Source organism: Morone saxatilis, unplaced genomic scaffold (genome assembly GCF_004916995.1).
Source record: "Morone saxatilis isolate NCDOM2014 unplaced genomic scaffold, NCSU_SB_2.0 Contig17, whole genome shotgun sequence".
Taxonomy (NCBI): domain Eukaryota; kingdom Metazoa; phylum Chordata; class Actinopteri; family Moronidae; genus Morone; species Morone saxatilis.
In genome coordinates this window covers 8,010,650-8,025,698 of record NW_023339729.1, presented here as the reverse complement: position 1 = coordinate 8,025,698, position 15,049 = coordinate 8,010,650, and the positions used below count along the sequence as shown (strand labels likewise).

Sequence of the window (15,049 nt, the reverse complement as noted above, 5' to 3'; positions counted from 1 at the left end):
CACTTTTTCACACCACTGTAGGTGCAGAGAAACAGGTCTACCATTCATTGACAAAAAATATATCAGTCTTCATAACGCTAAAACTAGCTGGGAAGATAGAGGTCAAAGGTGGGTCACAATCAGTGAGCTGCTGCTGGTTATGTACCTTGTCTTGTCTAAGTGTTTTGAAAAAACATAAATGACTTTTTAAGACCATTATGTTGTTAATATGGATCAACTGAGCTCACCAACAAATCCAAGAACAGTGGAGATGATGGTTTGCACAACTCTGCACTACTGCCTACACTACGGCATGTGAGAACAGAAAAACACAAGAAGCAGACGTGCATTAAAATAAACCACAACATAACACTGAAAAGGCTGTGTGATCTATTACTGAATCAACAGCATGGCATAATAACAAAGTTTTTTGTCAGTGTTCAATAGACATTTTATATTATAAATGAACAAGACACGTACTCATGTGTAAACTATCCTTTCATATAGTATATTGGTACTTGTTTATTAATGTACAGGTCTGTTTCAATCATGGAGTCAGCTAGCTGCAGTTCAAGCTCAAATCTGAGAGGCGCTAGGACCCTGAGGAGCAGCGGGAGGCTAATGATAGCATGCTAGCAGAAGCTAGTGTTGTCACAAAGATTCATGAACACAGATGTTAATACTTTAATTGAGGTAAGAACAAAGCACACTCTTAACGAAGCTGCACACACCTCAATAGTGTGACACAGTAACGTTGTCAGTAACCACATCATCACATTTAACGTGATAGTATCGATTAATCAGGGTTACAGTTATTGACAGGCATTAGCTGGCTAACGTTAGCGTTAGCTGCGAACACTGAACTCTTTACTACATTGACGTTTGGTGGCCTAGCTGCTCATAAACTAAGAGTTCGTCTTGTGTCGACTACACAACAACACCTGCTCGTTAACGTGACCTCGTTGTTGTTTGTCGTTAACTCAGTTAGTTCAGTTGAACCCAGTTAGCTAGCGATGTGTCAGTCAGCTAACTAACGAGCAGCCCATCCCAACTTACACTTAGGTTAGCTAACGTTAGCTATCATCATCATTATCATCATTATTATTATTATTATTATTATTAATTATTATTGTAGCTAATGTCAGCTGATAAGTACTGAACCCACACAATACCGCTTTGGCTAACTTAAGCGAATTATTCAAACGTTGCTTTGCAGGTTATTTTGCTGACTTAATGACGTTCATTAAGTTGTGCCTGTAGTGTCTCAGCTGTTTACTGTGTTTAGTTACTGTAACTGTAAGTTAGTCAAACAGTCAGTAACACTAGATAGTTATTCCTTATAACAGGTGACAGATCGAGGGGACGTGGCTGGTTAGGTTACACAATAAAGGGCGTTGAGTGTCTATGAGGACACAGTAGGCTGCACACTTGTGTAGTGGCCATATAGGTTACTGTTAAATGAAAGCCAGCATTAGTGAATTGATCCTGCTGATTTAAGGATTGTGTGTGTGGCCCAAGCCTTCCTCTGTGCCATACACCTTTTTATTGTTTTACAAAGATGATCCATTAATCCATTAAAGAGCCACATTGTTGCACTGGCTGACACATTTCTTTGTAATGATGAACACTTCCACATGCATCATGCAGCTGCTGTAAAGAAAACACTGCTGCATCAAATCCAGGGCTGAAAAGGCTCCCAATCAAACACAATATTTCTCCTGTTTGAGTAGCTTTGCTGTTACAATGCCAAACGGTTTAAGGAAATATCAGTTTTTGAATATGAAACTATATATATATATTTTAAGTTTCATGTCCTCAGAATGGGGGGCTGAGGCTGGGAAACATGGAAAGTACAGAGAGACAGAATAACACAATTTTGGTTTTGGTCTTTTTGTGGAAGATTTTAAGTATAACATAAATATTGAACATTGTCCACTTTATCCTTTAACAAACCCCCAGAAGAGAAGAAATCTTGGTTATTTACGCACATCATACATCTGTATCTCGCTCACTGTGCTTCTTTTCTCAGACTTAGTCATGTCTCAGGTGGAGAAGAAGGCTGGGTTGCTGAGGAGGACGTCGTCCTCTAAGAAACCCTTGAAGGAGAAGGTGGTGCTGATGTATGATGAGATTTTTGCAGTGAGTATGACAATGGGAGAATGTCAGCGGTGGGAAGTAAAGAGAAATAAAACTGTGCCGAAATGTAAATAAAGTCTCGTCTGTTTCTTTAATTTAGAAAGAAGACCCAGCCAAAAACAACGCTCGCTTCTGGGATGAGCTGTTCCTTATGAAGGTAAAGTGAAAAACAAGAATATTATTACACAAAGAGCAGCAACATGTTGAGTAGAACGTGTTCTGTGTGCCAGAAAAACTGTTGGTATTGTGTTGGTGAGTCACAATGGTAGCAGTAAAGCTAACTGAGGCATATTGATAATGTGGGGAATACGTTTTTCAGAGTCTTCAAGTCTGCAAAATTATTGAATTGATTAAAAATATGTATAGAACTTGCAATACATTGGAGAAAAGAGGCAATGTGAAGAAAAAATCTGTTTATACATGACTAGGAGGAGCCTTCCTGTGTACAGAAAATACACTGAGGTGGTGTTGAACCTTTAATCTGTCTGTTTTCACTTTCAGCCTCATAATCATTGCATATTTGTGGCATGAGATAGCACACTTTGAGGAGAAAAAGAGGAAGTAGTGATGTGCACAAATCAGATACAGTCCAAACAAATACTGCACAGATTACTCAGCAGTGTAGGACTGTGATAGTTGTCTGGTGGTCGAATTTGCATAGACTGCAGCTGCTCTGCTTCGCTCGATTTCTAATTGGCGGTGGAGTTGATGCTGGTTTGACAGAAGGGTTTTATGAAATTGCCAGTACTTCCTAATAACTTTGGTCCTCTAATAATTTTCCACTGTTCCACATATATCTCTTCCTTTGCACCCCAAAATATATTTTCCTCTAACACTTTTTTCACCTCCTTCCTCCATGTTTCAGGTGAACCTAGAGTACCTGGAGTCCAAGTTGGAGAGTGTAGATGGGGAGGAGGTTCAGCGGATCCAGGACAACATCAACTCTCTGTTCCACCACTGTGTTCAGGCTCTGGGAGAGGAGCACCAGATCAAAGTGGTCAATGCCCTGCAGGTAACTAACGCTCAGGGGGATCACCTACACTTTCAGCTACAGGTTACATTGTACATGTTACATCACATCAGAAGCATTTGAAGTACGCCAGGGAGACTGTAATAACATTATCCTGGCAGTTTTGTGTCACCACTACAGAGCCAAAAGACTTGAGACTGGAACACATTTTTGTGTTTATGTGAAACATTTAACATTTTTTACTCTTTTAGCAACGCCTGTGCTCCTCTGCCTCTCTCCCCAGACTCTCTGTGCACTTTTCCGGGGGGTTCACCAGAAGAACAAGTCCGCATCTGGCTTTGACATCATCAACATGCTCATGGGGTTTGACAAGGCTGAGCAAAGGATGAAGGTGTGTGGACAGTACCTTGAGAGGGGAAGAAGAGAGGGGAAGAAAGGAGTGGAAGAAATAATTTGTGTTCATTCATGCCTTGTGGTTGTGTCTCCTGCAGGACCTGATGGAGAGACTGGACAGCCTTCTTTGTGGAGATGGCTCAGAGAGTCTGAAGAGCCTTTGTCTCAAACTGCTGTTGTGTTTAGTGACGGTGAGACAAACAGCAAGATGAATTGAAACACGATAGACTTTTTTTTATGCTTGTTGTGTTGTTAAAAACCTTATAAATAAGTGGAAATGTGTTTACAGGTAACAGACAACATTAGTCAGAACACTATACTGGAATATGTGATGATCAACAGCATCTTTGAAGCAATTCTACAGGTAAGTGATGAGACTATGTCTACTGTAATTCTGGGATTTTTATCTTATTTTAAAACCTTCTTTCATCCCAATTTGATCATCTTTGTTCTCCCTCTCTCCCCTCCTCAGATTCTGTCAGATGTGTCCAGTAGAGGGCAGCATGGTTATGATGCTGTGGTCCTCTTGGCCCTGCTGGTCAACTACAGGAAATATGAGGTGTGTACATATACTCACACGGAACTGTACTTGTTTTGTTAATAGAGAGCTTTAGTAAATCCTTCTAAAGTGTCACTGAATTGATACTCAAAGTGCATTCAAAAGCTCCTGAGATCAGTCCTCCTTTCCTCCACAGTGTTTCTCCTCTGTTGTCTCTCAGATACTGATATTTGTGCTGCTGGGCTGTGTCAACAGTAGAGGATGTGATAGAAGCAGCCCCTGAAGTTTCTTTTAGTATGTACATTACAGATGTGTCATCTCTAGGAAATCGTTGTCAATTTTAGGGGGAACATGAGGGAATAATAAAAGTGAAGATTTTAATTTGTCTTTCTTCATTGCAGTTTTGTGGCAAAAGCTCAGATGAGTAAAATCAGTGAAGTTAGGAAGGAAAAAGGTTCATCCATGAACACATCAGCAGGATATTTGTGCAGGTGGAAACTGTACAGAATATTTCTTCAAGGCACCAGATGTACATACAATCTTTGGCCTGGGTTATGTCAGGTTTTAAAGAAACACTTTACTATATTTTGATGACTGAGAAGCAAGCATGCTTTCTGAAATGAGTTCCAATTCACTTGCCTCTTCAGTTATTTCCTGGAGGGATAAGAGTGTCTGTGTGGGATGGGGATAAAAGGATCAGGAACAAATTTTGGATGCATGTGTAACCCTGTTCCCAAGAAAGCTGATCTTCATGTATTTTTAGTTAGTACTGAACCGTTGCCCCCCACCTGTCTGTTGATACTGTATGTACTGTCGATGAGCCCCTGAGCCAGGGGACAAAAAAAAGAGAATTGTCCTTTAAGGGTCCATGACTGCTTTACAAGCACAAAATATTCTGCTTATCCAATATATATCCAATATATATCCAAACCATGTATGCTGTTTATATGACCCTTATCAAATGCGAAATATTGTCTTATTTGGAATAATAGTGGGTGTGAACAAAGTATTATCCCTAATATTTGTGTCAAGTAATTAATGGCTTCTAATTTCACTGATTGTCTCTGTTTGTTAGTCAGTGAATCCTTACATTGTGAAGCTCTCCATTGTGGACGATGAGCCAACACTAGATGTAAGTATGTTGTCACTTTCTGTATCTTTTTAACTGCAGAATAATAAACAGCCGGTGCAATGTAGGTATTGACCTTCACATCAGGCACATCAGGATTTTTTCTTTCCTTTCCCAGGGAATGGGTATGGTTGTCCACCAAGCTCTGACAGAATATAACAGGTGAGATCTAAAACTGTCCATGTGTCAAAAAACATGTTTTTAATGATGTGTTGCATTGGCTGCCGGCGTCATCAGTTTAGTTTGATGTCTCCCACAAATGTTCTATTTCTATTCTCCTGAAGGAAAAAAAACAGGCCATTTATACTTGTAGTTATTTATATCCGACAGTTTTCTTTGGCAGTCTGTAATGCATCTTTTGATGAGGCAAGGTTTGGAAATTAAAATGCTGTTTGTGAAGGAGGTCTTGTCTGTCTACGTGCGGAGACAGACGCATCAAAGTGATGGATGACGGCTCCATACAGTTCATTGTTTTGTGTATAAGCTGAATGCCCCTTAGATAATAAATTGCAGGATGTGGAAGGAGATGTTGGGTTACAAGTGCTGTGTTTGAGTGAGAACATATAACTCTGCCTCTGCTGCTGTGTGGCCCTTCCTGTCTTCAATTTATTTGTCATTCTCAACACTTTTTCATTACTTCTTTTTGACTTACTTGCTTACTTTCTGCACATCTGTCTTTTTCTCTCCTCTTTCTTTCCCCTTGTAGGCAGTACAAAGACAAAGAGGAGGAGAACCAGGGTGGGTTCTTCTCTACCCTCACTAGTATGGTAGGATCTTACTCTTACTTCATATTTTTACAGTAGATATATTTTAAATAATTGTTATTTCTTCCATTAGGATGTGTTTGGTTCTCAACACTGATAGCTTGATCCTTCATTTGTCCACAGGTGGGCAGCATGTTTATAGCAGATGCTGATGAGAAACTCTCTGTACAGTAAGTGCAAAGTGATTCTTTTTTTTTTCTTACTCGTCCTCTGTAAAAGGTTCTAGTTTAAATTAACATATTTGCAGTAATGGTATAAACAGTAATCAAACAGTATGAAATTGTTGAGTAGATATTATACCGTAGTGGGCAGTATAACTTTTTAAACTCAATGTGAATCTGTGAATGCTGTAGCTGCCGTAGCATAGATCAGATTTGATTGGCTCATGGCATAGCCTCATCATTTGTTGGGGGGAACATTTAAGCATGTTTATCATGACCATGTATGACAGTAAGAGAAAACATTAAAAGTTTTTAAGAGTGACAGTTTAGACTCACACAGTGTAGACTTTTTGTTATTAACATTTTCACTCTAAAGTTGTTGATTTCTGTCCTCGTCATGTTCTTTACATTTTACAGTAAATTAATGAAAACATTGGGGGGTGACAATATTTAAAAAACAGCCAATTATTTGTATCTGTAAACAATGTTTACTGTTGTTGTACATCTTTAATGTCAACTCATTTATCAACATAAAAATTGAATGTAAAGAAATTTGGAAAATGATGGATTAGTAGTTACACACATTGTGCAGGAGTTAATGATACAGAAAATAAAAAAGTGACCTGCTCTTGCATGAAGCAATTGTTAATAAAACACCACTGCTGACCCCCTCCCACTTGTTTCTTGAGCCTGGAGCAAAGCCTTAAACCTTGTTCTGGACAGTTTAATATTATGTGAAGATTTTACTTGCTAAAAGAAGTATCTGGTTCTGACCACTGACTTCTTTCTATGCAAGGACAAATGAGGCGATTCTTTTGGCACTCTATGAAGCTGTGCACCTTAACCGCAACTTCATCACCGTATTAGCACAGGTAAGATACAGGACATTTTCTCCTAGTGTGCATGTGCTCACCTGTTTTTGATGAAAACCTGTGGAGGCCCAGTTGGAACTTATCCCCCCAGTTGTATTGCATAGAAGCCTTCATACCTGCATGGTCACACAAAAGAAAGTTGGGAAGGAGCAACATGAAATCTATCTAGCAAAAATGTGTTTTTGCTTTTTTGCTCAGAAGAGCTTTGTGGGTGTTCCAAAATAAGAGAGCTTGGCAGCTTGTTAAGGGTCTGCATAGTCTGGAAATCACAATGGGACAAGTCATCTATTACAATAAGAACATGCAGAATAATGAGAATTTTTTGACAAATCCGGGATATATTTGGCAAACTTTATTGTTGGTTTTTAACACATTTCGCAAAGCATTTTTGTTCTTCTCAGTCCTTGTTGTTTCTTCTTTCCCGTTACTGTGAAACATTGGAAAAAGGTTTTCTATTCCTTTGCATCCTAATCTCCTGCCAATCATGGCATCTGCGATGTGATCTCTGATAATGATAAAAGTACGTCAAAAGAAGAGTTGACGTACATACAGTGGTATGCTGCTATTAGGACATATTTCTTTAAAAGTGCACAATCCCTTTTCCGCCATTATTTAGTTGACTTTGTTTCTTTTACTTTATTAATCCCTGTGGGGACACTCAAATTATAATTATTATCTATCCATCCCAAATCACTAAGTTAATAGTGAAGATTGGTCAAATGCAGTTAAGACATCAGCAACTAAACTGTGTTTGCTTTATGCTGTAATCAGTTATAAATCTACCATTTGTAACCATTTTGTGGAAATGTTTGGCACTACCAGAAGTAAACACTCCTCTTCCAGTCTCCACTAAGGATATCCTGGTCCATGGTTCTGATAGAAAGGGTCAGAACAAACAACAGTTCGTTGGTATGGGGCTGCGTAGCCGCAGACCAGTGAGGGTGCACAATGTTATGGCTGATCGGTGTATTTTTCTGATCGGTGTATTATGGGACACAAGGGACAGCTATTCACCATTAGTATCATTTCACGTGTTTTCGGTCTTTCAACAGAGCCACCCTGAGATTGACATCCCAACCACACCTACCACCCCTACTCCAACAACACCTACAACACCACTTGGCACAACACCGCCCTCCCTAGATAGTAAGTCATACACTTCTTTTTTTTTTTTTTTTTTTAAGGAGGCATAGATGGCTGATGTCTGTGACATCACCTATTGGTTTCTGAAGGGGAGTCTGTATTAGAGTCTACTTCTCGCTGCCTTCCTGTCAGGTTTTGGAGCCACATTTTCTGCAGCAGTGAAATTGCGGATCGCAACAGGATTATGGAGAAGAATGGGTTTAGGCAATGCAGTAGAAATCATACATTTAGGTGTAAATCTTATCTTATGGTTAAGTGTATAGGTAATATTTGTTATAATGTCAGTCAAACACCTTTTACCTGAACATATTTTAATATTGGCAAAACCTTCCACCTGGCATCGCAAATTCAATTATTTGCAAAACCTGACAAACTTTCTTTCTTTTCCTGAAATAAACAGGAGGTTTTCTCCATCGGCTTTAATAGTCTGTTTTTGTCTAGTGGTGATTATAGAAACTGCATCTTATGGCCTTACATACTGGCAGCAATATTCACCTTTAGTGTGTTCATCCTTGAAGGACATCAGAGCTTACAGGGGAGGACAACCTTGTCTTGACAATTCTTTGTCTTTACATATATTTTGTATGACAGCCTCACCTTTGAAACAGAACTGAACTAAACTGAAAATATTGATCCCGTCAAAACCTGAAATTGTAGAAAATGGAGTAAAAGGATTTTTAAAAAGCTTTTTGACATCAAGGGTCAATGCCTCTGTGCCTCAGTTTAATCTTAACAGTGTTTTTACATCCATTTTTAGAACCTCCCCCTCCAAACATGGTGACTCTCACTCACTTCTGCCTTGAACAGACACATTCAACACAGAGGCACACATGCACCCACATCAGCAGCCTTTTCAAATATTCAAAAGATTTTAAAGGTTATCTGATAGAAGAGAGATGCTCATATGCAATAAATGGCGCTTCTAATGTGGTTTCATTCCATTTTAATAATCTGATTCTTACAACATCCCATATACTTAGTATTATCTCTTTTAACTTGAGTGCATGGTTGTCACTTTGAATTTCATTGAAGGTGAACATTGTTGCAAGTCATTTAGCATTCACACATGCTATAACTGTTAAAAGGTGCATGTTTCTATCTCCGGCGAGCTCTCCCTCCATTGCTTCAAACCTAAGAGCCATTTTCTGTATGAAATATTAACCTCTAGCTTCAAACACAGATGAATGTTTCACATGCAGCGTGCATTACGCCATGTCATGGGAGCCTCAGCACTTAGGGGACCCTCAACTTAGACCAGAAATAATTGCACACGTGTCTCGCATATGTCTGCAATCACATGTCGGGAATATACTTTTTCCTTCCACAGTATAGCCCCCTGTGATGATATGTTTCTTGACAGTGTGATTTCTGTCTTTGGCGCTGTAGTGATTTGAGGAAGATGGAAACAAATGAGGGTTTGGCGGGAAGGAGCGAGATAGAAATGACCAGATCATCATTTATCCATGAAACAAGCTGTATATTTCAGCGAGCAGAGATTTTTAAATGGATGAAGATGCTTGTCTGGACGACACAGCGAGCTACTGTAGCTACAGTAATGGGACATCCCTTTTTGTAATGCTGTTATTTGCTTGAATGAGCACCGTCTGGCCAAACAAGGCTGACAGCTCTTTTTATCCCCACTTTTAGACAGTAGACTTTTTTTAGGACGTCATTATTTTTGGAATAACTGACTTGGACAGTTTTGTGACTTAAAGTTTGATTTATCACAATTATGGTCTTTCTGTTTGGTTCATATATATATATATATATATATATACACCTTTTCTATAACACCTTTTCTCCATAATAATTTACACAAAAATTGATTGATGATTTATTTGTACATCTGCTGTGTAGTGATGAACAACCCAGAACTGCCCTTGGATCCCAACCTGCAGACTAGCAACCTTCTCATCACCTTCCTCAAGTACGCCTCCATTGTAATGCAGGATACTAAAGGTAAACGGAAACATTCATGCCCTCTTCCTCTTTGTCTCTGCCACTCTACTTTCCTGTAATCCTTCATTCTTTCAGTTTTTCTTGTCCTGAAGTGTCCTCACGTATTAGTCTTAGACACCAGTGACAAATAAATGCTGCTCTTCAATCCCACAACTGTTATCACACTTAATAAACATTTGTTTCAGTCACTGCTCCCAAAACACCAAAACAGAAACACTGCCTGTCCCTCTGTTTGATCTATGCCTGTTAAGAGTCTCATATTTGTGTTTCCAGATGAGCATCGACTCAACAGTGCCAGACTGTGCCTAATCATCCTCACCTGCATAGCTGAGGTAGGTAGCAGCTACACTGCTGCAACATTCGCACCCTCCACAGATTGTCTTTGTTCTGACTTCACCTCTGTGTGTGATAGGACCAGTACGCTGATGCCTTTCTTCATGATGACAACATGAACTTCAGAGTCAATCTCCACAGAATGGTGAGTTTCTGGTTGTGAGTGAAAGTGAGCACAGAAATGATGGAACAAGTAAAAAACTTATAATTGTGCTTATTAGGGACAGTATTACATGTTATTAGGTATTTTTCCCTGTCAGACCCCTGTTCCTGTCATATGAACGTGTAAAGCGATAGTGATGGGAAAGTTTAAGTATATAATGTGGGTGCTTCAGCTATTCTTTATAGAGATTATGTACATACTTCTAAAAAGCCAATTAGAAAGCTGGTTACCTGTATACATGGCAGGGAAATCGGTGTTCTCCAGAAAGAAAACTACCTGGGGGAATCAGGTTTCTTAAATCCTCTACCCCAATTACTGTAACCAAGTTTCTCATGAAGTTTAATATATAAACTCACTGGATAATACCGACTGTAACCCAGATACTTGAGTGAATGTAAACCCACTCCTGGATACAGACCATAAAAATGTATCATGTTTGCAACATTTGACAGTTGTGTGACATACATCAAGATACAAATCTTATCTTGTACAATATTGCTTATTAGTCAGGTAGTATGCTGATACATTTTCCATTTCTAGTATGTTTAGTACAGTGTATTTATGTGTATTTACATGCTTTCTGTATATTTAAATTCTTTTTTCAGCCCATGAGGCACAGAAAAAAAGCAGTGGACAAGAACATCCCTTCACGGCCGCTGGTGTGTGCTGTTTTAGGTACGAGGAATACTGAGGCACTAAGTCATTGATTCATGTTATAGAATATATGAATTCTCTGGACATTTTCCCACTTTTTGATGGGTTCTTTTTCCCCGGCATGTTTACTGGCAGATTTTGTTTCCTGGATAGCTTTGTTTGTTTTTGCATTGTAACTTGCATTACTGGGAAAGAAGATGGATTCATCTTGTTCAATTTCTTTTTCCTTTGATGTTGCACTATTGCAGCCAAAGTGATATTTGATGTTAAAGGTTTGTGCAATTTATGTGTATTTCTAACCGTTATTTTTTCTCTTTGTCTATACTCATTTGTCTAGATCTGATGGTGGAGTTTATTGTCACTCACATGATGAAGGATTTCCCCATGGATTTATATTTGTGAGAAGACATGCACGTCACACACAGGCATTTTTCTAGTTTCATTCACCAACCAGCTCCATCACCACAGTTTTATGTGTTCATTTCCTGCACAGGCGCTGTGTACAGATCATCCACAAACTCCTGTGCTACCAGAAGAAGTGCAGAATCAGGTTACATTACACGTGGAGAGAGCTGTGGTCAGGTAAAGACACCAAACCTTTGTATCAAAATAATGAGGTAGGCAGGCACTAACCCAGGGGACCAAGAACCTTTTGAGGAGCTCAAAAGCTTAACTTGCATTTTGACTGGAGGAACCAGAGACTAAAATTAGTTCCTGTGTGATAGTTCCAGGTGGCAAAATGTCCCTGCTGTGGGTGCAGTATTTCCAAAGGTGCATTAACTTAAACGTTATTTATTAACGTCAAAAACAAAGTTTTTGTTTGTTTTTGGCATTATTCAAGTCAGGAAGCTGACAACAAACCATACCTTTTTATGAGGGAACAAGGAATGAGAGTGATGGGGTGGTGGTTGAGGGGTGGTGGTTAAAGAGTAAATGAGGGTGAGGGAGCAGCGAACAAAGAAAGTGAAGTAAAGCAGGAAATAAAACTTAATTTGGTGATGGTTTCATGATCCTCATCCACTTTGAAAACAGACGGTCAAAGTTTTCAGGCTCCTCTTCCTCCACTGCATTTCCTCTTTTCGTTCATTAATTAATACAACTCTCTGACTTTTTGTCTAGCGGCACCAGCAGGTGAAATTTGGTACAGACATTTATGTCACCCTGAGGATGAACTGTAGAAAACCAATCATTTTTTTTAGCCACTAGTTCTAATTATTTTAAGTTTGTCTCTGAGAAATCAGAGTCATTTTGATCAATCAAAAGTCAAGTTTAAATACTCCAAAACCCATGATCCTCAGCCACCTTTCCTATAGAGAAGGAGCGTCTCTGAGGCACGAATCAGAGCCATGTCAAATTCAAAACATTTTGTCATTGAACTTGTGAACAAGAGATTGTGTCGTTATCACTGATTCATCCAAAAGTGACCCAAAATGTAAATGTGAATTGATTTAAGCAGTTTTTCTGTCCACGGCCTCAACCTTTTTGACTTTTTTTTTTGTTAATCTTTTGATGATTTGATCCAGAGAGTTTCATGCTAATCCAGGCTGTACAAGTGCTCCAGCTGTTAGTTACGTAACATTGTCTGTGGGAAAAACAATTAGGATTTTTACTTCCAAAACCAGGAGAGCCTGAAATATCTCCTCACACTTTGCAACACTGCTGTGCAGTACAGCCTCACATTACCTTCCCTTTCTAAGATATATTGTATATGGTAGTTGTAACTATGTACAACCAGAAAATTAAAGCAAGGGATAATGTTTCCCTTTTTACAGTTTCTGCTGTTTTCGGTTGTCTTTGCAAAAAAAGTATGTTAAATAAAAATTTTGCAACTTTGACGTCATCATATGTTCATAACTTAATTTTTCAACCTTTTCACAACACCTCATATAAATAATTTACATTTATAAAATGTTTTGATTGGCTGGGCATGACTTTAAGAGTTGAGTAAATAAGTACCGCCTTTGTAAAACAAAGCCAATTTCCTATTGAAGTCACTGGGCGTGTTGTTTTGGAAATGTATTGCATCATTGAGATTGGATAATGAGTCTCTAAAGAAAGCACAATCCATCCTGGTGGCCTTGTTTTCAGCGTGGTCAACACACAACAGGATAACATTTCAGCTTGTAATGGCCCCATAGCCCTGAGTCTCATTAGAATACAAATTCCTCTAATCAGACCAATAATCAGTTTAATTCCCTGAAAGACACAGACTCTCTCCTCCTGGTGGTGATAATAGCATACCATGAAATAAGACTGGAGTGAAAAAAATTGGCCAAATTGAAGCAATAGTTTATCTTCTTTTTGCGTGTTGTTGTGCCAGCTTGTGTTGAAGCTTGTTAAAAGCTTTTTTTGTGTACTCACATTTTAGTTCTTCTTTTGGGTTTAGTTTTCCTCTTGGACTTGATTTGGTGTTGAAAGGTCCCCCCCTCCCGTGTTTCCATTATCTACCTTAATAAAGATGCACACTGAGGAAAGTGGACTGCTGCCACATGCCTCTGCTGGTAGACGGCTATCAACACTCCAGATTATTTCATTATGTGTGCATGTCTCCCTTTGCACAGCTCTCATCAACCTGCTGAAGTTCCTGCTGTCAAATGAGACCACACTGCTGGCCAAGCATAACATCTTTCATCTGGCCTTACTGGTGAGACACACTCACACACACAAAGCCTGCAGACAAGACCTTGACAGAGTACAGCCCACAATGGAAATTAGTTTCACAGGGATATGTGTCCACTGCCAGATGCTGTATCAGTGCTGCTGCTTGTAGTCCAGCTATGCATATGAGTCAAATCACAAGAGTCTAAACCTCTTTTATTAGTGAGGCCAAAGAGGCCAAACAGGCTGCGTATGCAGAAACTGATGTGGTATAAATTTGATTTCCCTTTAGAAATCCTATTTTTGGGTTTGTTTTTCTTCTCTCATTTCTCTTGTTGGGTTATTTTTTGTTTGAGAGACATTATGTGTGTGGTCAACTACTGTGTGTCTCCCTATCCAGGTTGTGAACCTCTTCAACATGTTCATAACATATGGCGACACGTTCCTGCCCACCTCCAACAGCTATGACGAGCTGTACTATGAAATCGTACGAATGCACCAGGTCTTTGACAACCTCTACTGTATGGGTATGTTATTAGAAACACCAGAGTTAAACCGGACTACAACTGAAACAATTATTGTAAATTCGCATATAAAAGCTGTTGTTCAAATAATATCAGAGTCTCAATTAAAAGCCACCATGAGCAAATACAAGCTGGGTAAAATCCACCACTGTAGCCAACTACAGCATAATGTACATTTCTGCAGCTTCAGTTCCATCTGTACAGTGATAAGAGTCATATCATACTCACCAATCTGCTGCTTTAAGTTTCTCTGAATAACAGAAATACTAGATTTATTCACCAGTGAACTCCAGTGTTTTCACTTTGCAGTTTTTCCCGATCAGTGTTAAGGTACTGTCAACAAAGCTTCCTGCAAATTTTTCACATTAAAGTGTTCTAGCCTTCCCTTTATTGCTAATTAGTGAACTAGTAATTAGTAAATGAAAGCAGTTTTTCTGTTGGAGAAGACCGAAGCAGTGATGAGTATAACATGGCTCTATTTTAATATAGTAAATATTACGTTGATTATAGATTAATCCTTTAAGTCATTTATCAAGCAAGCATCCTCTGGTTCCAGCTTCCTTTTTACTCGACTCATTGAGAAAAAAATCAGCAGATTGTTTAGTTAGGGGCCTAAAGGAGATGTATGTGTGCATCTAATTATAGTTTATATGTCATTCTCTGCCTTCCAGTTCTGAGAGTATCAACTAACACGGGCCAGTGGAAGGAAGCAGCCAGCAAAGTCACACATGCCCTTGTCAATGTTCGGTAAAAAGTCACACACACACACACA

At 39.1% G+C, this 15,049-nt stretch overlaps 1 protein-coding gene across 1 annotated transcript in view; it reads left to right on the top strand.

Annotated features, from left to right (window-relative positions):
- The first annotated feature begins 571 nt into the window (after positions 1-571).
- Positions 572-15,049, top strand: part of armh3 (armadillo like helical domain containing 3) — a 22,901-nt gene continuing 8,423 nt past the window's right edge. Inside the window, exons 1-23 of the mRNA XM_035660387.1 lie at positions 572-672; positions 2,009-2,118; positions 2,216-2,272; positions 2,981-3,127; positions 3,369-3,476; positions 3,577-3,669; positions 3,768-3,842; positions 3,951-4,037; positions 5,053-5,109; positions 5,225-5,268; positions 5,813-5,873; positions 5,994-6,040; positions 6,828-6,903; positions 7,956-8,049; positions 9,904-10,005; positions 10,279-10,337; positions 10,418-10,483; positions 11,107-11,176; positions 11,493-11,553; positions 11,649-11,737; positions 13,717-13,799; positions 14,154-14,280; positions 14,949-15,024. Of these exons, the coding sequence (XP_035516280.1) occupies positions 2,017-2,118; positions 2,216-2,272; positions 2,981-3,127; positions 3,369-3,476; positions 3,577-3,669; positions 3,768-3,842; positions 3,951-4,037; positions 5,053-5,109; positions 5,225-5,268; positions 5,813-5,873; positions 5,994-6,040; positions 6,828-6,903; positions 7,956-8,049; positions 9,904-10,005; positions 10,279-10,337; positions 10,418-10,483; positions 11,107-11,176; positions 11,493-11,553; positions 11,649-11,737; positions 13,717-13,799; positions 14,154-14,280; positions 14,949-15,024 (1,781 nt within the window). The 5' untranslated portion in view covers positions 572-672; positions 2,009-2,016. The remainder of the gene's footprint in view (positions 673-2,008; positions 2,119-2,215; positions 2,273-2,980; positions 3,128-3,368; positions 3,477-3,576; positions 3,670-3,767; positions 3,843-3,950; positions 4,038-5,052; positions 5,110-5,224; positions 5,269-5,812; positions 5,874-5,993; positions 6,041-6,827; positions 6,904-7,955; positions 8,050-9,903; positions 10,006-10,278; positions 10,338-10,417; positions 10,484-11,106; positions 11,177-11,492; positions 11,554-11,648; positions 11,738-13,716; positions 13,800-14,153; positions 14,281-14,948; positions 15,025-15,049) is intronic.